The sequence below is a fragment of the Desmodus rotundus genome, chromosome 3 (assembly GCF_022682495.2).
Source record: "Desmodus rotundus isolate HL8 chromosome 3, HLdesRot8A.1, whole genome shotgun sequence".
NCBI lineage: Eukaryota > Metazoa > Chordata > Mammalia > Chiroptera > Phyllostomidae > Desmodus > Desmodus rotundus.
In genome coordinates, this window is record NC_071389.1 from 187,955,780 (window position 1) to 187,977,812 (window position 22,033).

The following is a 22,033-nucleotide window of genomic DNA, read 5'->3' on the forward strand; positions in this document are numbered from 1 at the left end:
CTTCCCACAGGAGCATTCTGTACGAGACCTGGCCGGTCCGGGCCCCTTCACTGTTCTTGCACCTTCGTCTACAGCCTTTGATGAGGATCCTCGGGTAAGAGTGAAGTGTAGGCGGGGCGGGGGCGGGGTGGGGGGGGTGTGGATCTGGGACTGGAACACAGTCTTTGGTGCCACCCTGGAACTGACAGTGGAGACATTTCTGAGCGGGAGAGTTAAGATCAGCTGGAGCTGACCAGCAACGGAAGGGACTGCCTCTCAGCATAGGGACGCTTATCAGGGGAAGCAGGCAAGTGGATTCGGCAAACCACTGGCCAGAGCCCCTCTAAAGGACATTCCTGAATAGAATAGGAGGTTGAAAAAGATCAGCAATTCTCAAATGATCCAAACTTCCCATTAACAAAAAAAAGGGGGGAGGATTAAAGGAATTTAAATATGTTTTTTTCCTTAACAGAGCCTTTAATATCCTCACATGCACTGGGACTCTTCATGCAGGGTTGCCTATTAATATGTCACACCGCAGCAAAGATTCACTGAATGCACCAGACACTATTTCCAGCCCTGATTGTGTCAGCCCCATGAGCTGAGTGCTATTATTACCCCCGTTTTACAGTCAATGACCCTGAGAGGAGTAGCTTTTCTAAGGCGACCTGACCAGCCAACGGTGGCACAAGTACCCGAACACGCCCCCGGAGTCTGTGTTCTCAGCCGCCACACACACCGCCTCTCTCTGCGTGGATTTAGGGCACCAGCAAAGCAGGGACACAAAAATCATTTTTGCTAAACATTGACATTTGATCAGTTTTTAAAAACATCAAAGGAGTTATCACAGTGAGAACCACGTGGTTCTTTATTACACCTACTTTATGGGTAATTTTGTTTGCATTTTGATTCACAAGTGGAGAAGCATCTCCCATCCTCAAGGTTTCAGTCTGGCCCAGGTTCCTCTCTGACAGGGGACACAAATGTGGTGTTTCCCAGTACTTTTCACAAGAAAACTCTTTTTTTTTTTTTTCAAGTGGCATCTCACAGGACTTGGGGTCCTTGCCAAATGTGAAAGGCTGGGCCACAGGGACCCCAAGTGCTCTTCCACTCCAAGGTCCTACAGTGGAAGCCAGAGAGGAACTAGGGCCACTTTCCCGCTCTTGTCTGACAGTCTCTAACCTACCACCCTGACCGCAAGCCAGCCCTGACCCCTGCCTCCCAGGGCCCAGGTGGGAGAGATGGTGGGGGCGCATGGAGACAGGGCAGCGAACGGACAAGCGGGAGCAAAGGCTCCTGGCTCTGGCAGGGACCCTCTGACCTTCTATTTCAGATTAACGACTGGGACAAGCAGGGCCTCATGCCCCAGGTTCTCCGGTACCATGTGGTCGCCTGCCACCAGCTGCTCCTGGAAAACCTGAAATTGATCCCAAACGCTACTTCTCTCCAAGGGGAGTCAATTGTCATCTCCGTCTCTCAGGTGAGGGAGGCCACTTCAGGAAGGCGCCCATTCTCCTTGGGCCTCCTTTCTTCTCCCCTTCCTCAGAGTAAAATACCGGGGATAATCAAACCAACAACAATAACAAACACAGGTTGAGTGATTGCTGTATGGCAGGTACTAAGTGTTTCATACGCACTAACTCATTTAATCCTCAAAATAATCCCATAATATAGATACTATTATTTTCCTCAACTGATAAATTAGGCAACTGAGCTCAGAGATGTTATACAGTCACATAGGAAGCAAACCGTAGAGCTGCAATTCAACCGCAGAGGCAAGGGAGCTTCAGGTCGACAGACCCGCTTCAGGCAGCACTGACCAGAATTCTGCTGGAGAGAGATGAAAGCTTTTGATCGAATCCACTCAGCCACGCTGGCCCACTCCCGCCCTACCGCAGAGAAACAAATGGTGGCTTTCGGACCCCTGCCGAGGGGGAAAAGGGTGTGCTGGGCAGAAGGGGAGGGTTGGTGATCTAGACAGTACGTGCGAGCGAGAAGCCAATTTTGGTCTGCTTGTTATTTCATATTTAAGAATCACAGTGAAAGGACTGTTTGGGCTGATTATTTGCTATGAACTTCTCCAGGTAAAAATTACATTCTCGCCTCAGTTTCCTTCTTTTCTAACCATAATAAGAAATGTGCTAAGCTTGGATCTTCAGATTTCTCCCACAGATCTGCTTAAACATGCACTTTTATGACAATTTCACGTGTTGGCGAACATTCGGAAAGAAGTGATTGTGTGTCTATTTCTGTTTGTGCTCATTTTTTCCCTTTCTGGTTGACTTCAGGACACGGTGCATATAAATAATAAAGCTAAAATCATATCCAGTGACATCATCAGCACCAATGGAGTTATCCACATCATAGACAAGTTGCTGTCTCCCCAAGACTTGCTTATCACCCCTAGAGATGCTGCTGGAAGGATTCTGGTGGGTGAGCTCAATGGTCACACTCTCAGCACAGAGCGACTCATAATACTAATAATTTACTATCTCAATTCTCATTTGAGGCATCATTTTGAGACATTTTAACTTTGCTGCTTCAACTATGAAAAGCCTAGTAAATATTATTCTTAGTAAGAAGCAAATAAGTCTATTTTAAAGAGATAAGTGGATTTTATCGGTTTTTTCTTTGTGTCCACAGGGGCAGGTGGTTTTGCACAGGTTTGGAAGATGGAGGAATTATGTAAATGGATGGTGATGATAGATAGATGGATAGGTAGATATCACCACAACTAGACCTGGAGTAAAACTCCTTCTCAACTGACAGAAAAGACAATTTTAACTTTTATTGTTATTTATTCGTATTGACCAGGGTTCGTGTTATATAGCAGAATTCACTATACCCAAACAAAAAGGAGTTTCTTAGGCTATTGGCATCCCCAAATCTCTGGAAAGCCAGAGATCCTAATTCAAGTGCAGCTCAGCTGGGCACAAAGCAGTCCTGGGGACCCCTGCAAAGGGAAGACCCCTGGCTTCCCCACTGTGAGCTCTGCCAGAGTCACCTGTCTCCAGCCTCACCACCTAGGACACAGGGGTCTGGACACCTGATGTCTCACCATGTGTTTGCCAGAAGATCTGATCTCCCTGCCAGCAGCCGCGCCACTTCCTGTTGTCTCTTTCCACCTTGTACAAGCGCTTCTCCTTGGAGGACCCTTTATCCCCTGAGGCTCTAGCTGCTAGGCAGTCTGGGAAATGCAGTGCTTAGCCTTCCGGCCTCATAATGCAGAAAGTCCAGGGTAGACTGGAGCTGGGTGGGCACCAATGAACCAATCCATGGTACCTGCCACGTTATCTTACCCTCACTGCATGCAGTTGAGATTTTGTTGAAGTGCTTTGTGAAGTGCATGAGGGAAGGTATCATCCCCCTTCTTATTATCTTTGCAGCAAAATCTGACAACGGTGGCAGAGAACCACGGCTACATCAAATTTAGCAACTTAATACAGGTAAAAACTTCAGAGGACAGTTACCTCAGGGGATAGCCTGACTAAAGAGGTTTGTTTTGGAGGTTTTTTGGGTTTTTGGTGTTAGGTGTGTGTGTGTGTGTGTGTGTGTGTGTGTGTGTGTGTGTGTGTGTGTGTGTGTGGTTTTTGGGTGTTTGGGGCACTAGCCAGCTGTCCTGGTGTCTGTCTGGGGAAGTCCTAATTTTCTAGAGAACAAACTCATTCTCTGCCACTCCATCCCCAAAACGTGGTATGGTTTGTTCAGCTATATAGTGCATATTGGCCAAGTTAGAAATTGAAGTGCATGAGGCTGGAGCCAGAGAAAGGAATTAGGGTGTGCCCGCCCCTGAACTAAGGGCTTCCCATCTGCAGTTATCACCTCCATGAGAGTGATGGCGACCTGAGGTGGAGAGCCAGGGAATCCATGTCCGTGGGACAGGTAGAAATTGCATTTAAACCATGTCTTTCTGACTTCAGAGACTGTTCCCACGAATTGAATAGAAAAACTTCTTGTTCAAACAAACATTGCAGGGGAGCATCAGCAATGATGGGGGGGATTCCAAGCCCCCCCTCTCCTCCTGCTGCTCCAAGGAGTCCCAGGAGGGCTCTAAGAACCCCATCCCTCCCCGCCAGAGCACCATCTAAGACTTCATGTTGACCAAGAATTTCCAAACCATCTGGGGCTCACACCCTCTGGGGAGCCCTTAAGAAATGGAGATTTCAAGGTGTTCAAAATGAGAATCCCACGGATGTTACAGACCAGTAATCTTTGCCCACCCACTCCCTCCCAAAACCTGAGGGTCCCTGCCACACCTGGGCATCAGGTCCGGATGAACACAGGCTTTTATGGCAAGTTAGGAAACCTGTTTGAGGCTCAGTGAGAGGGAGTAATAAAGCCTACTTCATGGGGTTGTTGGAAAAAATTACAAGAAAAAAATGTGTATGATGCACACAGGTTAGAGAAAGCTTCCAGATGATCCCTTCCCAATCATCTGGCAATTGCTTTTTTGGGTCTGTGTGATCTTATAAATTTTATAAATACACAGAAGTATCTCAGTATGGGGTAGACTTCACTTTTTTTAAATAAAATATGAGAAAAGTGCTAAATGGGTCTTCCAGAAATTAAAATATTTGGGCAGGAGTAGTAAAAAGAAAAAAATTTTAAGATACTCACTAAAGTTTATTTTCCTATTAAAGCCCAGAATTTGACTTCCTGTTTTGCTTTCTAAGAAAATGAGGGTTCAAATGGCAAGAGGGAGATGGGCCTCTGGTTTCTGGCTGTGTCACGAGTGGGCACAGGGGGGTAGGAGGACACAGAGGGGCCTGCAGCTGCCTTTAGTCCTCCCCACAGACTGGGCTTTGCCGAGCACGGGACCGACCCTGTGTTTCAGGAAGCTGGTTTGCTGAGCGTCATCACTGACCCCATCCACACTCCGATCACTCTCTTCTGGCCCACGGACAAGGCCCTCCAAGCCCTGTCCCCTGGGCAACAGGATTTCCTGTTCAACCAAGACAACAAGGACAAGCTGAAGGAGTATCTAAAGTTCCATGTGATCCGAGACACCAAGGTATCCATGTTATGTTTTTATGCAGATGTGAGTGCAGGGAAGCCCCAGGGGTGATGCGATCCAGGAACTGGGAGCAGCCCCTGTCCCACTGTGTCCTCTGCCTGGCCGTCATTAACTGACCCCTGCAGTATACCACGCCTCATTCTGTTTCTCCGACCTGCCTGTGTCTTTCTCACTTTCACCAGTGCCCGAGAACAGCATGTCTGCCTTGTACAGCAGAGCAGCTTTTCCGCCCCCAACATTCACATGGCCAAAGGGCTGCTGACAGCAGTCCCCACGTGTCTCCAGAGGGACTCTCTCCCTCCCAGTTCCACAGTTCCAAGGCAAGGACTGATCATGCAGCTGCAGTCAGCTGTTCGTTGCTGAACCGGTCTACTGTGCTCCGGGAATCGAGATCTTGCAGAAACACGGCAGATCTTGCTAAAACCCTATCACTCTGGGTCCGGCCAGGACCCACGTTTCTCTCCGGGAGTGAAGCTGCCCAATCCAAAAACACCACATGTCCGAACTTTGGTTAATTCATAGGATCTGTATTAGTTTCCTGGGGCTGCTATAACAAACTACCACAAACTGGGTGACTCGAAACAACAGAAATTGATTCTCTCCGAGTTCTGGAGGCTGGATGTCTGAAATCGAGGTGCTATGAGGTTGTCCCTTCTCGAGGCTCTAACAGACAATCTGCTCCGCGCTTCCCTCCTAGCTGCTGGTGGTGGCTGCGCATCCTCAGCACTCCTGGGCTTGCAGCTGCACCCCACCAGCCTCGGCCTCTGCTGTCGCGAGGCTGTCTTCTCCCTGAGCGTTTCTGTGTCTTCACGGGGCATTCTCTTCTCTCTTCTTCGTATAAGGACACCAGTCATAGTGGATTAAAGGCCCACTCTACTCTAGCGTGACTTCTTCTTGGCTGATTACATCTGCAATGATCTTATTTCTAAGTAAGATCACTTTCTAAAGTAATGGGGTCAGGACTCTGACTTTGGGGGGGGGGCATAACTCCACCCGTAACAGCGCCATCTCCCTAACCCATTCATCCTGTCATTGGCTTCACACACCAAGGGAGCACCTTCCATGGACTCCCAGGCACAGATGGGAGACGGAAGGGTGACTGAACCAGCCAGCTATTGGAAACTCTCTCTGCAGAAAGAACTTCCAAGCTCCAGAGGGCCTGTAATGATTATTCGTGTTGACTATACCTGCTGTCATTTTAAAGCTGGAATTATTAGAACTCTTGGGAAAACTTGTGTCTGAATTTGGTTTGTTGGCAAAGATCCTCTGGGCCCCTCCTCAGCCCAAATTCGGGGTATTAATATGGCATCCTCATTGCCACAGGTTTTAGCGGTGGATCTCCCCAGATATGGTTCCTTGAAGACCCTGCAAGGCTCAGAGCTGAGTGTGCGGTGCGGAGCTGACAGTGACATCGTGAGTGTTGTCTAGGGGTGGGGGCTGGGGACACACTGTCCGCATTCCCCCACCGCTCCCCTTTCAACACGTCCGTTTTTTCCCATTGTTGACAGCAAGCTCTTTTCCCTCACTGCCTTGAGAGGTATTTTCCCTGAAAGTAAGTAAGCCGATGTGAAAAACCTGATAAGCCCTGGCCCACCTATGCCCTGGGAGCAGGTGTCAAGGAGCCCCCTCCCTTGCACATGTGGAGAGCAGTTTTTAGAGTGAGTTTGTTAGTTAGTTACTTAGTTATTGGTGGAGCATTTATTTTCCATTGTGGGACACTTCCCTGAAGCAGGAAAGGACACTGTCATTCCTTCCCTTTCCTTCCTAGCCTTCCTGTGACCTCGTCTCCAGTCCTCTCTTAGTCAGAACCGGCTCTGGGCTATTGCTTCTTAAATCAGTCAACAGAGTGAAAGTTTGCAATTTTCACCTTTCCTGGCTGGTTCCTGAACAATTTTACCTTCCTGTACTTCCCTGTGATGAATGGATATGATAGGATAATAGTAGCTCCATTCTATATCCTGCATATAATGGAAAACCCAAAATGCAGTGACTTAAATTTAAATATAAGTTTATCTCTCTTATAAAAGAAATCAGGAGGTGGTCCATACAGGGCTAGTATGATGTCTCAATGGGAGAGCTCCTTTTGTCTTTCTGCTCTTCACCATATGTTTCCAGCCTCAAGGTAACCTCAAGGGTCCAACATAGTTGCTGGAGCTCCAGCCATCATGTCCACTTTCCAGGTAGTAAGAAAGAGAAATGGCAAAAGGGATGCAGCTCCCAGATGAGTTGATTCCCTTCAAGGAGCCTTCTGAGAAGTCCCATACAACTTTTTGTTTACAGCTGACAACCAGCCAGAATCCCTTTGGTGTTTGGATTGAAATTGCATTGAATTTATAACTGAATATGAGGAATGTTAGCATATTTACATTCCAGCTTCTGGAAAGTTCCCCCAGTGTATTTACACTGGGGATCAGCTGTACTATCTCCATAGACCAAACTGGATGCCTATTAAAGAAGTAGTGGGCATAAGAATGCCCACTAAGAATGCTCGTTCTGTGTGCTAATACAGCTTTCAGAGAATTTTGCAATGTATTATTTAGTTTGATCTTTATAACAGCCCTATGCAATGGAATCGTAAATCCTACGTGCCTGGTGAGGAAAACTAAACCCCAGAGAAGTCCGCTGACTTGCCCAGCCACATAGCAATAAGTAGAAGCCGGGGGGGGGGGGGGGGGGGAGGGAGGTGGAATTTAACCAGTTTTCTAGTGTTCTTTCTACTGAATCACATTGTGTCCATTGCATCATTGATGCTGAGATTTATCTTTTTTTCTTTTCAAGCAAGTTTCTAAAAATATTTTGCTTCCCGGGGGCAGGGAGGAATGTATTAACTTTGCTGGGTGGACCTTATGAAAACAAGTGCTAGGATTGTTGCAGCATGAAATGAAGTAATGTATCTAAAGCACAATTTAGACAATGCCTAGTACATTTGAAGAAAAAGTTATTGTTTTCATTATAAAGGAAAAGCCCATCACTTGTATATCCTGGAAAGAAAGTTGTGTCGGGCACTTTGCTGGGTGCTGGCACTAAATAAGAAAACTGGGTTACTGTACATGAAGTGGCCGTGCACCAAAGTTTATCCTGAACCACAGCCAGGCCACCCCTTCTCCACTCTGTCACCTCCCCGCCACTGTTTCTACTCTGGCACAGACGGTGCTGCAGAGTGGCCAACAGTGTGGGCTCGGAGGCCGAGTGCCTGGTATGAATGCCTGCACCACCACTTCCTGCTCAGTGACCTTGGGCGAGTTATTTAACCTCTCGCTGCCTCAGTTTCCTTACCTGGAAATGGGAATACTAGCAATAGTAGCTACATCCTAGGGTTGTTGTAAGGAATAAAAGAATTTGCACAGGTAAAGCACATGGAACTGTGCTTGGCACATAACATGCGCTGAGTATTTGAGATATATAAATATGTATCTTAGTTCCTTCTGAGTCTTGCAAGTGCTGGCTACATTATATGGTGTGGAAGAAAAGAAGTCTAAGAAGGATTGTTGAGTCTCTCTGTCTCTCTCTCTCTCTGTCTCTCTCTGTCTCTGTCTCTCTCTCTCTCTGTCCCTCAGGGCGAACTCTTCCTGAATGGCCAAGCATGCAGAATTATACAACGAGAGCTCTTATTTGACCTGGGTGTGGCCTATGGCATCGACTGTCTACTGATTGACCCCACCCTAGGGGGCCGCTGTGACACTTTCACTACATTCAACGTCTCGGTCAGTCCTAAAAACACTTAACTCTTATTACTGTGGGGAGAGAACCTTGAACCAAAGAGCAGCCCTCCTGATCCAGCACAGGCTCTGCTGTCAAACTTCTGGGGCCAGTCCCCCATGAGCCTGGGACCCAAGAAGTCAGAGGCCAGATGACGGTGTTCTTCAGATTCTCAATCAACAAGCATCTACCTAGCCCTGCGCGGGCCTGGCAACTGTTCATTCACCCACCCTCACCCATCCATTCCTTCCCTCGCTATTAAGGAGACATGGGTGGGTGCCAAACTCGTGCCCTGCCAGTCATTTTCAAATCCTCCCATCCATTTAGTTAGCTCTTCACTCATTGATTCAACAAATATTTTTTGAGCTTCTGCTATATTAAACCACATGAAATTGCCATATTTACCAGACTGTGACTACAAACAGCAATTTGACATAGTTCAATCTAGTACTTTACGCCACCCACACCTCCATGCACTTGCTCAGTGGAACAACATTCTATTTTAGGCCCTGCACTGTATGGGGCGTTTTCATATTTCACGCTTGCTCATCCACCCAGGACCATTTTTTGAGTTTGGCTTGATGCTCCTCTTATCCCTGCAATAACCCAATAATAGAAGTAGATATCATCAACTCTATTCCATGGATTTGGAAATTGAGTCTCCAAGAGATGAAGTGACTTTATGTGGCTAAGTCCATCACCAGTTGATTTTGGTATCTGGCAACATGTAGGCATTCGTATATATCCCAAATTATTAGGGTACCTGTCAGCCTGAGTCGGACACAAAAACCCAGTTGTCCTTTCTGCTGTGGAGGTGTGGCCTTCTTAACTTCCAAAGTATATTCAGGCACGTTTTTTCGGTTAATCATTTTTCCTCACTAATCCCCTGAATATCAAATAGCATCAAGAATTATCATCCGTGTTTTATGGATCTGAAACCTAGGGATCAAAGGATGTGACTGGCCAGAAGCACCCCAGCGGGTCTGTAATGGCACCGACTCCCGTGTCCACAGGCCCCGCTGTATTACCACATGCCTGTGTGAGGCCGCCCTGGCCCACCTCCGCCAGCAGGGGACTGTTCATCTCCAAGAACTAAACGAGGAGCTGAGGTCCAAGGCTCAATGCTTGGACCTCGAGAATTCTCCATGGCAAAGTTGCCGTGTGTTTGCTTTGATATCATTGGTCATAGCCAGAATCTTAATCAAGATCAAGTTCTTAGTCATCTCATCAAGACATTCACCAGGGGCATTTCCTTGTGTTTCCAGTATTCTTGATTTTTAAGTGTTTTTTTTTTTTTCTTAACTACTAGGGGGATTGTGGGAGCTGTTCCCATACTCCCAGCTGCCCCAGTTGGACGAAACCAAAGGTAATTATGAACGCAGGGATGCCACTTAGAGAGCGATAGGTCTGTTTCATTATCAGAGCCCGGTCTTCTGGTAGGCGTGTGTGGGCATCGCATAACTGTAATTATGCCATGCTTTTCAACCACAGGCCACCGGGGTGGGAGAGGAACATTCTTCTTTTAACATTTTTTAAAGATTTTATTTATTCATTTTAGAGAGAGGGGACGGGAGGGGAAAAAGAAAGGGAGAGAAGCATCCATGTGTGATTAGTTGCTTCTCGCATGCCCCCAACTGGGGACCTGGCCTGCAACCTGGGCATGTGTCCTGCGGCATGTGCCCTGACTGGGTATTGAACCAGCAACCTGTGGGTTCCCAAGCGAGCACTTGATCCACTGAGCCTTACCAGCCAGGGTAAGAGATGAACATTCTTTACCCAGATAACCTATCAACCCACTACCCATCTTCTAGGAACTGTCTAGAAAAGTCATGGAAGTGTAGACCTAGAAGGGACTTCAGAGATAACTACAATGATAAAAACAACAGCTGGATTTGGCTAGCTGCTATTCATGTCCCTATTCCTCATTATAACACTCATAAGAAGCTATTATAATCTCCACTTATGAAAAATATGTGTGTCAGAGAGGGTAAGCAACCAGCCAAGATCACACAGCTCATAACAAGCAAAGCTAGCAGTGGAGCCCAGAAAGCAATGTAGAAGTAATGGTTTAGCCAATGAGATGTGGAGTTCATAAATCCAGGGTCATATTTCAGTGGGTAATCTTTGGAAAATCACATAATCTATACATTTTTGCCTCTAAAATAGAGCTAATAACTATGTGATGTTTTAAAATGTGGGCACAGAACTTGCCACACACTAAGTGTTCATTAAATACTGGCTTTATTACTGATTCCAAAGCCAAGTTCTTTCTATTCTACTAGGAAAACTTCTAACAAAAACATCCCTGCAAAACAAAATGTAACTCCTACCCTCCCTTCCAACATCTTGCCTTGATAGAAAGACCCCTCCCATGATAGAAAGCTACCTGGCCACGCCCCACCCTCTCACCTGGCAACCACATCCTTTGCAAACAGCCTAAGGGCCTTAAGACTGGAGAGAAGTCTTTCTAGCTCTGCACCCTCCCCCTTCATGTGCCTATCTGAGGCTCCAAGGAAAGAATTCCCTGTAAAGACCATTGAGTCCCCTTTTCCACTTGGGCACTACGAGATCCCCTACTGGGAGCAGGCTAGAGCCCAAGTTCAGGCTGTGGAAGGCAGAGGGATGGTTCGTTCTCTTCCTTTAGGGCGTGAAGCAGAGGTGTCTATACAACCTGTCCTTCAAGAGTAATGTGGAAGGCTGCCAGCAGCAGTGCGCCCTGGTGATACAGCTGCCCAGGTGCTGCAAGGGCTACTTCGGAAGAGACTGCCAGGGTGAGGGCGCCTCTTCCCGCCGCGAGATTCCGAATGGGTTGCACCATCACTATGCAGCAGCCAGAAGTTTTGAAAGTGCTGAAATTAGAAAGTGTGTGTTTTGGGGAGGGGGCGGGGCACATCCTCTGAATGATGCCGCTAAGATCCCAAAGCAATCATTCTGAATAGCTGTGTAGCTTTTCTTCAACTTTTTTCTTTTGTGCTATTTTAGTCTTTGACAGAGTTGAGAGTCTACTCAGCTCTGTGCATGGACTGTGATTGTGTAGCAGGCTTTTGTGCTTACCACCATAGCATAAGGCGTTCCCCTGGCTTGGCACTAGAAACCCCAGATTTCATTTATTACTCCAGCCTGTGACAGGATAAGCACGTGAATTTAAATGCATCTAATAGAGTTCTACCCTGGCACAGTGCCATACTACTATGATATGTTTGAGCCATTATTTACGGAACACCCCCCTGTTATTGGGTATATGGCATTGCCCCCCCTTACCTCACCAGGAAATGGAGGACCATCCTGAAACCCCTGTGTCGGGGTACAACGCCTGGCCAGTAACACATCAGCGGCATAACGATGTCATGGCACGTCCCACCGGCCGTGCATTGTTTTAAGTAAGCTCGCTACTCAGGTGCTACTTCCCATATATATAATTATACTTCACCTGGAAACAACCCCTAAGAAGTAGACTATGTTGTTATCCCCATTTTACAAATGAGAAAACGGAGGCACAGAGAGGATAAGAAGCAAGCCCAAGCTCCCACGGTGTGTTTGTTTGTAGTAGCCAGGATTTTAACTACCAGGCATACTCTGTTTATTCTGGTTCAGCTGAGAAAATTCTGGGCTGGGGGTCCCTGCAATCACCCACTCTCCACTCTCCATCACGAAAGTGGACTGTCACAAAATTCGGCGCCATCCCTTATATGTGGTCAGTGCTTTATATTTTTTAAATGTTCGCAGTTATACTGCCTCATGTGACCCTCGTGTCACAATGTGACATAGGACATTATATTACCACCACCATCATCATCATCACCATCATCATCATCGTCATCATCATCTAGAGCTAAGGGAACGGAAGCTCAGAGCGAGTTCATTACTCAGCCCAGATCTACCCAAGCCAGGTCTCCTGACCCCCAGATGCAGTGCGCAGTTCAGGGTATCACCCTGCCAAGCTAGAACCCCATCAGATGCATTTAAGTTCATGTCCCATAAACATCGAGACACTGTGGGTATGTCTCTAGGGCCACCATCCCTCTGGGCTAATGGAGGTCAAAACCCACAGCTGAGGATGGGTCAGCAGCGCGCTTACAAATGCTGGAGGCACTGCTGAGTCCCTGCCACTTCCTCTCTTCCAGCCTGCCCTGGAGGACCAGATGCCCCCTGTAATAACCGGGGTGTCTGCCTGGATCAGTACTCAGCCACTGGAGAGTGTAAATGCAACACCGGCTTCAACGGGACGGCGTGTGAGCTGTGCTGGCCAGGGAGATTCGGGCCTGACTGTCAGCGTAGGTGACACCTCTGCCCCTGTGTTCAGCCTGCTGTTCAGCTCCGTGCTCCCCGTCCTATTCCACACCATCCTGCTGACTTGAAGCACCCTTCTTCCCCCCTCTCCTGGGCACCCACCCCCTATCTGTGAGCCCTTACATGTTCTTTCCCTCCTTGGATGTATTCCCAGTTCCATCTGCTGAAAGAGCTTCATCTGTAAAAAGTGAAGCTCCCATCCCCTGCAGCCTCCAAGGCAAGCGGCATTCATTCACTCAGTTATTTGACCAACACATATCACTCAGTTCTTACTAGGATTGATAGCTAACAGTTTATGGAGTGCCTCCTATGTGCCAGACAGCTATGCTTTACCATTTAATTCTCACAATAACACCTTGAGATTGGTACTGTTATTATTCCCACTTAGCAGATGAGGAAACGGAGACACAGAGAGGCTCAGTGACTTGCTCAGAAGCCAGAAATGGTTCTAAGCTGTAAGGATACAGTAGTGTAGGAGGGGAAAATCCCAGCTCTCGGAGAGTGTGCATTCAAAGGGAGGAAACAGACAAAAACTGCAGGAACAAAAATAGTTGTAAAGGTGTAAATAAAAAGAAGCAGGTAAAGGGAATGGTGGAAGAGAGATGAGCAAGGGCAAAGTCCCTGAAGCAGGAGCAGGCTTGGCATGAAACAACAGCAAAGAGGCCAGGGTGACTGAGCAGAGTGAGCAAAGGGAGGAAGGAGTGAAACCTGAAGGTTGCCGGGGCCCAAATCACACGGAAGCTTCTCGGGCAGAGAAAGAGCTACAGCATCTATTCTGAGTGTGATGGGCGGCCAGTGGAGGGTTATGAATGGAGAAGCGTCATGTGCAGATTAGAAGGGATCACTCCAGCTGCCCTGCGGCGAACACACTGCAGGGAGCAAGTGCAGGGGCAGGGTCACCTCTAGGGGAGCTAACGCCGCAATCTCGGTGAGAGCTCGTGCCGCCTTGGGCTACGGTGGTAGTGCTGGGGGTGGCGAGAAGTGGAAGAGTCGGTACATATCTTGCAGATTTTACCATTAAATAATGGTTTTTCTGTTAGGAGGCCCCAGATAAGGTTCTCTCCCCCTCCTACTCTGTTACATACCCCGTCACATTCTCTGCTTCTGTGTTTATGACACTCACCATATCTATAATTACGTGCTCAATAGCCAGTTACTCCTACTGGATGCTCCATGTGTCTTATGTTTTCCCGTGTCACCTCATTGCCCAGCAGTGTCTGCCCCAGGATAGCCACTGAATAAGTGGTCTTTTGAATGTGTGGATGGGTGAGTGAGTGAATGAATGACTGTGGCAAAGGCAGGGTGCCTCGCACACTGGCAACATAGCCAACAGGTGTGAGCTGCTTGGTTGGATTTCGAACTCCGATCACTGATCACTGATCACTCTGCCATTTGCTTTCCAGCCTGTGGCTGCTCAGACCACGGACAGTGTGATGAGGGCATCACGGGCTCCGGGCAGTGCCTCTGTGAAGCAGGGTGGGCCGGCCGCTTCTGCGACACGCAGGCAGGTAGGCCATGGGAGGGATACCCGCCAGCAGCACCAGGCTGCAGTGGACCCTGCCGAGAGCTTCCAGCTGAGGTGGGGTCTGAGCAACACCTGGACAAGAAAAAAAGACAAAACAGCAGGTGTTCCCCGTTTATGTGGAAAAGGTGGCATGGCTATGCAGCCCCAGGCCTCAGGAGGTGTGGCGACTTGAAGGAAAAGCTGATGAACATATTTAATTCAATGAAACCAGTGTGCATTCACGGAAGGACCCCCCTCAGGCCCAGAATGCAGGATGGGGCAGGAATGGCCCCTCGGGATCGTGGTCCTGGGCCCAGAGGCTGAGTGGTTTCATAGCAAAGGCACAGTGTGGAATCCCCGATCTGACCCCTGACTCTGCTCCTGAGCAGACAAATGGCCGTAGATAACCTGCCCGCTCTGGCCTTGATGTGCTCATCCTTGAGAAGAAGTGTGTGTTACACATTTCGCAGGGGGAAGATGGTTGTGAGGGTCAGAGGTCATGGTTTGAAGTACCTGGCGTATGTGGACACTTACAAGCAGTAGCTGCCATTATCATGTCCCCATTGTCATTGTCATTGTCGTCTTGATCCTTATTGAGCAGTCATTTTTCTGAGACCTCCCTCGTGCCAAAGTCCTATTGCTGGCAGAAGGTCTGAGACATAAAGTTTGAACTATCTCATGTGAACCACTGTTATTTCATCCTCCCTGGCGTCCCAAGGGCAGACTAGGCCCCTCTGCTGGGCTTTAGCAACCTGAAGTCCCAGAATTCCAACAATACCCTTAATTCATTTCCCCTTCCTCCCTCCTCCTGCTCCCCTAACCCCCGACTGCCTCATGGCTTCACATGGCCTATCGATGCCGCAGCCCCATCCGATCCCCAAAGCTCCAGACCTCTCCCTCTGTGGAATTTCTCCTCCAGTTTAACCATCTCCATCCAGAACCCCATGCCCTTAGGACCAGAGAAGTAATCTGCCGAATTCACCTCTATTAGCAACCTTTGAAGTATGAAGTTTTCATTGGTTGCCCCCAAGATAACATATTTGCAGTTTAACCTGATCAACTTTGCAGAGATAATGTCTTGATATGAAGGAGTGATTTCAGAATCTCCGAATCTCCAGGCTAGAAGGAACCTTAGCAAATCCCCCCATCTCCCCGCTAGAAGGGGACCCGTTTGAAACACAGTGGCAGGCCAGAGAGAGAGTCTTGGGGAGACACGTTCAGTGGGTCTCAACTCTTCTTACCGTGACTCAAGGTGAACGGTGACCTTTTTCTTTGTAGTTTTGCCCCCCGTGTGCACACCTCCTTGCTCCGCTTACGCTACCTGCAAGGAGAACAACACGTGTGAGTGCAACCTGAATTATGAAGGCGACGGGCTGACATGCACAGGTGGGTGCCCTTTGTGTGTGTGTGAAGCAGCAGTGTGATGCAGAAGCAGAGCGGGACTCCATCACAGTGCTTGGGCTCCATCCAGCCCTTCTACCTCCTGCCTGGGCCCCTTGGTAATACCGACCCTCTCTGCGACTCAGTTTCCTTAATGGGTTTGCTTACACCTGAGGTCCTGATTTGAAATTGCTTCGCAAACTGTGATGCACTTTATTTTATAGTGTTTGTCTAACTGTATGAGTAATCTAGTCTTACTTCAAATAACTCAGAAGATACACTCCAGTGTTAAAAAGAAGAAAAGGAAAACCTACACATCCTCTCACCCCTCAGTGAGAACCACTCTGCACATTGTAATGTCTGTCTTTAGTAGTGAGGATATGGGTTCAGCCACAGACACCCAAAGGAACAGTGGCATTAATAAGGCTGATATTTAGTAATTAGATGCTCATTTTTCTCTCACATAACAGTTTGGATGGAGGCATCCAGGGCTAACATGGGATGTCACTCTGAAAGGTCATCTGGGAGCCCAGGCTCCTTCTATCTTGTTGCTCTGCCATCACGCAGTTGCCTGGCCCAAGACGGCCACCACCATAAGCACCTCCCAAGGAAGCAGGATGGAGACAGAGAGGAGGGAGATTTTAGGACACACCTAGTAGTTGCTAAAGTCCTGTCTGCTCCCATCCCATTGGTTGGGTCCTCATTATCTGTCACTTCTAGCCTTGGGAAATGTAGTCTTTCATTGGGCAACCACGAGCCCAGCTAAAAATCTACTATTACAGATAAAGGAAACAGTAGGTACCAGGGGAGAACTGCCAGTCTTGGCCACAAGTACTTTGCTTCTTCATGAATAATTCATTCACAGAGATATAGACTTTCTTTACAAAAATGAGATCTTGCTATACCTGCTCTTTTTAACCTGCCACGAGGCCGTCTAGAAGTGGCACAAGGCGCCCTACAATGGCAATAACGTCCCAGGTCTGCCTTTCCACCCTGCCATCCTTAGGGGGAGGACAGCCTTGTGTCCTAATGTCCCCTAATGTGGTCTCAAGTGGCCCCAAGAACTCTAGGCAAAAAGGCAGGCAAGAGAAGGCAGAGAGCTTCCCAACTATTCCTGAGATGAGAGCTAATCTGCATCAGGTTGAAATTTCGGGGGTTATGAGAACAAAGGTCCTAAGAGGCAGCACAACACAGCGGGCACAGCACGGGCTTCGGAGTCAAACGAATCCAGTTTAAATCCCAGCTCTGCCCCATTCTAGCTCTCCAAGTGTCAGTTTGCTCATCTGCAGAGAGGGGTACAATGTCGGCCTCACAGCTGTTCCATAGTGTGCCAGCTCTGCACACACACACATACACACGCGCGTGACTGTTCTGACGTTAAAACCCAAACTCATGCAGAAAAGTGCTACCAAAATAGAGTCTAGAAGTATGTGACAAAGGGGCAGAAGTGGACAGATGTCATCAGGCCTGGTCTGTGAGGGTATGAACCACAGGGTATTAGGTTCACAAACGCTAGCACAGAGGCCATGGGGCAGGGGGAGACAAGTTGCCAACCTGTTGGGGCCCATTTACTCCCCCCAGTGCCACTGGTCCTGGCCCTGGGGTGACCCACCCCCAATCTGAAGCCTCAGTTACACAGACAGTGGCTCACGCAGCCCTCTCTCCCCCGCTCTTGCAGTTGTGGATTTCTGCAAACAGAACAACGGAGGGTGCGCGAAGGTCGCCAAGTGCTCGCAGAAGGGCACAAAGGTCTCTTGCAGCTGCCCGAAGAGCTACAAGGGGGACGGCTACAGCTGCTCCGAGATAGACCCCTGTGCAGACGGCCTCAATGGTGGATGCCATGAGCATGCCACCTGCAAGATGACCGGCCCGGTGAGTCTCTCTTCCCCGAGGATGTGTGAGATCAGCTCCTTGTGCCTCACACAGCCTGGCTTCTCCTCTCTGCTTCCCATCTGGCCTCTCGCTAAGCTTTCTTCCCACCTCAGTCTATTTCTCATTAAGTCAGTGAGCCAAGTGCAAGGTGGCATCCTCAGCCAGAAAAGGACATTAGTGGAAAAAACGGTGAAGTCCACATGAAGTCTATTGTTTAGTTAATGATAAGGTACCAGCACTAATCTCTTAGCTTTAACAAATGTATTATGGTGACGTAAGATATTAACATTAGGGGAATGGGTAGGGACCATATGGGAGGGACTCTCTCTGCTGTCTTTGCAGCTTTTCACCAAATCTAAAATTACTCCAACTACAAATTTCATTAAAACAAAAAGAGTGGGTTGAAATGGCAGGGAAAGTGCAGGTTTGGACCCCCTCGAGTCCTTTTAGAAGGGAATCAGCATCCCAGCGCCCTGTTTATCTGGTGGGAAGAGAAAGCAGTGGGAGATAATGTCCACTGTGCTTACAAACTTAGAGTCAGACAGCCTTTGAGTCTTAGCTCCAGGACTTAGTGCTGTGTGGCCTGGGGCTGGTGACTTAATCTCCCTGAGCCTCAGTTTCCTCATCTGCAAAGTGGGCCTAATAATAAGGCAGATCTCATAGGATTGTTGTGGGGATTTGTGAGATCATTCATTGATTCAACAAATGTTCATCAAGCACCTACTATGTGCTGTTGTCGGGGCCAGAGACGTCACAATATAAAGCTTGTATGCAGGCAGAGGGGGGGGGGCGGTGCTCGTTGCAGAAACAAATGCACAAGATACTTTCAGAGAGCACCAAGAGTCAGGAGGAACATAAACCGGCCCATGCGCTAGAAGGGACTGGGAGAGCTACCGTATTTCGGGGGGTTAGGGAGGCTGTCTCTGAGCAAGCGACATTTGAGCCGAGATGCAAAGAACGGCACTTCCTCATGGTCCTGCCAAACACGTGACGTGGCAGTTACTCCATTCCCACAGGCCAGGAGAGGCCTACATTCTTGGTGCTTCTGAACATCTACTCTGGAGGGCGGCTGGCAGAGCCCTGGGGGGTCCTGGGGTCCTAGACAAGGGGCTTCTTCACCTTTTCCATTCTCCCCACAGAGCAAGAAGAAGTGTGAATGTAAAAGCCATTACATAGGAGACGGGGTGAGCTGCGAGCCAGAGCAGCTGCCCGTGGACCGCTGCCTACAGGACAACGGGCAGTGCCACGCGGACGCCAACTGTGCCGACCTCCACTTCCAGGGTCAGTGGGCTAGGGGCTCCGGACCCAAAGCACCTGGTCTTCAGGCGAAGGAAAACAAATTTTTAACTTTAAAAAAGTAAAAATTCTAATTCCATTACATTTTACAGTTTAATTAAAGTTTTTTTTCAATAACAAATTGGAAGCCAAACAGCCCATGCTGCCTGGTGCCCAGGAGACAGCGGCTCCTGCAGCAGAGGGGTGAGTGGGCTCAGAACTGGACCCTGAGCCGTGAGAACCAGAAGGGAGCTCAGAGGTCCTCTATCACGAATTTTCCTGACACTTGCTTTCTTCAAATTACTTAGTAATCCCTGCAACCCTTCATTGCATTTGAATCTAAAGAGCATATTTTAGGGTTTAAATAACAAAGAGGAAGCACTGGCCACATGCAGAAGCAATTTCTCCGCAGTTATTTTGATGGGAGCACATTGATTGGCTTGGGCCCCACTTACTTCCAAGGATGATTTGAACAGTTTATAATAAACCGAGTATAAGAAAACTAAGTACAGAGGAGGTACAGCTGATAGGGCATCCTGAAACCTGATGGAGGAAAAGCATTAAGGACCCACCGGACAAATATGATTCCACATACTGAGACTCGGTAGCTGGCCTTTCTCTTTGAAAGTCCTTCAAAGTTCTTTGCCGGAAGTACTGACCTGGGCGATTCCTCTCCTTCCCTATCTAGATACCACTGTTGGAGTGTTCCATCTACGCTCCCCACTGGGCCGGTATAAGCTGACCTTTGACAAAGCCAAAGAGGCCTGTGCCAACGAAGCTGCAACCATGGCAACGTACAACCAGCTCTCCTATGCTCAGAAGGTGGGGCCCCAATTAGTGAGCACCACGCAGGGAGGAGCTACAGGCTCTTCTTAACACGAGGACACTTACACTGTTGCCTTCTTGTAGGGGAGTCCAGGAAGCTCCTGGAGCTATAATCCCAATTTGTCACATCCATTGGGTGTCTACTATGTGTCAGGCACTGTGAGGGGTGGTTTGTTGACATTACTGTCATCCTTATGACATCCCTGGAGGTATAGATAGGGCACCTAAGGCTCTAAAATATTAAGTAATGTGTCCAATGTCACCTAGCCAAGAAGTGGCAGATCCAGTATTCAAATGTAGCCCTGCCTCCAAAAGTCTGTTCTTGACCATGACATTCAACTGCCAAGGCAGAAGCATGAACTGGGAGTGCACACATCACAGCTGCAGACAAGGAAAAATCAATAACCAGAAGCCTGGGATCTCCCTGCACCCTCAAAGTAGTTGAGTTTCTCTGGAATAGCTGGAATCCTCTGTGTCTGGAGGGGCTGAGAAGTGGGTAGATGAGGGTGGCCCCAGCTCTCAGCCATGTAAGTAGAGCTCTGGCCAGAGCTACTCTCTTGGCCTCAAAAACCAGAAGCCCTGCCCATTAGGAAGGCCAGCACCTTGGAGTTACCTAGTGATTGTTCTCTGGGAGTGGAGGAAGTGACCGCCTACACAGGAAAATTTAAGAACTCTTCCTCTAACCTCCATCACTACCAAATCTCTCTACCTTTCCTCAGACCTGACATTTCTTTATCAAGGAACAAACCTTTGATGCCAGGACCCAGTATCTTGGAGGGTCTGAATTTCTGTTCTACTTCCTGGTTGTGTGGCCTTGATCAAGCCATTGAAACCTCTGTCCTACTTGGTGTAGTTGTATAAAGACTAAAAGTGATATGGCACCGTGACCACTGTACAGTAGGACCTCAATTTTTAAGATTAAGAGCTCTGGAGTAGACTGCATGGGTTTGAATCTGAGCTCTGCTACTTGCTGGGTGTATGACTTGGAGCAAGTTACTTAAGTCCTCTTTGACTCCATTTTCTTATTTATATGACAAGGATTTTTTTTTTTAAGTTCCTTTCTGAAAGGCTTAATGCGAGGGTTAAAGGTGTTGACACATGAAAAGCCCTTGCGACAGAACCTGGCCCAGAGGAAGCTCTCGGTGTGCATGATGATGATGGTGGTAGTGATGATGATGGTGTTAATTATGGTGATGATGAAGGTGCTAATGGTGTTGGTGATAATGGTAAGAATGATGATGATAATGGTGATGATGAGATGATGATGGTAGTGATGATCAGTTAGAGTTCTGCCAGTCCATAAGCAGAGGAGTTTACACCCAGCAGGCAATGGCTGAGAGCAAATCCCTTCTCAAGAGCAGGGAGAAGAGAAATGTGTGAAGGACTCAGGCAGCTCCAAGAAAGAGAGGGCACCACTTTCACCTATCCTACGGCTCAATCAACAGAAACTTAACGAGCACCTGCTGTGTTACAGGCAGGGAGGCACAACAGGAAAAATGAGCCACAACCCCTGACTCCATAGAGTTTGTAGTCTGATGGGGGAACAGACGTTAACCAAAGGACTCCACAACAGATATAAAGTTGCAGCTGACCCGTGGCCACATCTGTGTCCCTACAGGCCAAGTACCACCTCTGTTCGGCAGGCTGGATTGAGAGTGGGCGGGTTGCCTACCCCATAGCCTTTGCCTCCCAGAACTGTGGCTCTGGCATTGTTGGGATAGTGGACTATGGGCCAAGAAACACCAGTGAAATGTGGGATGTCTTCTGCTACCGGATGAAAGGTAATTATCCCAAGCTACACTTCAGATTCCAGGCCACACAGCTGCTGAGCCATGCTTGGCCTGGCCAGCCAATGTCCAAGGGTGAGGTTGGCAGCTGGGGCCTCTGCCCCACTGGAAGGGGACCCCATGTGCTCCTGCCTTCCAGATGTGAACTGCACCTGCAAGAAGGGCTACGTGGGAGATGGCTTCTCATGCAGTGGGAACCTGCTGCAGGTCCTGATGTCCTTCCCCTCACTCACAAACTTCCTGACGGTACGTACCATGTCTGCTTATTTTCACCTCTAGGAAAAAGGGGTTGTCTCAAAGCAGGTCTTAGAGAGGTGAGTCCTTGAAAGAAGCCAGAGGCTCCAGTCAAGGTTAAGGGCATGGGCACTGGAGCACATTGCCTGAATTTAGAGCTGGAGTGTACCCCTT

The 22,033-nt window shown here is 48.4% G+C and overlaps 1 protein-coding gene across 2 annotated transcripts in view; it reads left to right on the forward strand.

Annotated features, from left to right (window-relative positions):
* STAB2 (stabilin 2) overlaps positions 1-22,033 on the forward strand; it is a 123,727-nt gene that overhangs the window by 91,537 nt on the left and 10,157 nt on the right. For both annotated transcript variants that reach the window (XM_053921971.1, XM_053921972.1), the window contains exons 47-63: positions 11-94; positions 1,313-1,459; positions 2,268-2,408; positions 3,366-3,425; positions 4,814-4,990; positions 6,317-6,406; positions 8,551-8,697; positions 10,002-10,058; positions 11,337-11,463; positions 12,817-12,966; positions 14,386-14,490; positions 15,765-15,872; positions 17,545-17,738; positions 18,878-19,019; positions 19,702-19,835; positions 21,457-21,619; positions 21,765-21,871. In XM_053921971.1, the coding sequence (XP_053777946.1) occupies positions 11-94; positions 1,313-1,459; positions 2,268-2,408; positions 3,366-3,425; positions 4,814-4,990; positions 6,317-6,406; positions 8,551-8,697; positions 10,002-10,058; positions 11,337-11,463; positions 12,817-12,966; positions 14,386-14,490; positions 15,765-15,872; positions 17,545-17,738; positions 18,878-19,019; positions 19,702-19,835; positions 21,457-21,619; positions 21,765-21,871 (2,133 nt within the window). The remainder of the gene's footprint in view (positions 1-10; positions 95-1,312; positions 1,460-2,267; positions 2,409-3,365; positions 3,426-4,813; positions 4,991-6,316; positions 6,407-8,550; positions 8,698-10,001; positions 10,059-11,336; positions 11,464-12,816; positions 12,967-14,385; positions 14,491-15,764; positions 15,873-17,544; positions 17,739-18,877; positions 19,020-19,701; positions 19,836-21,456; positions 21,620-21,764; positions 21,872-22,033) is intronic.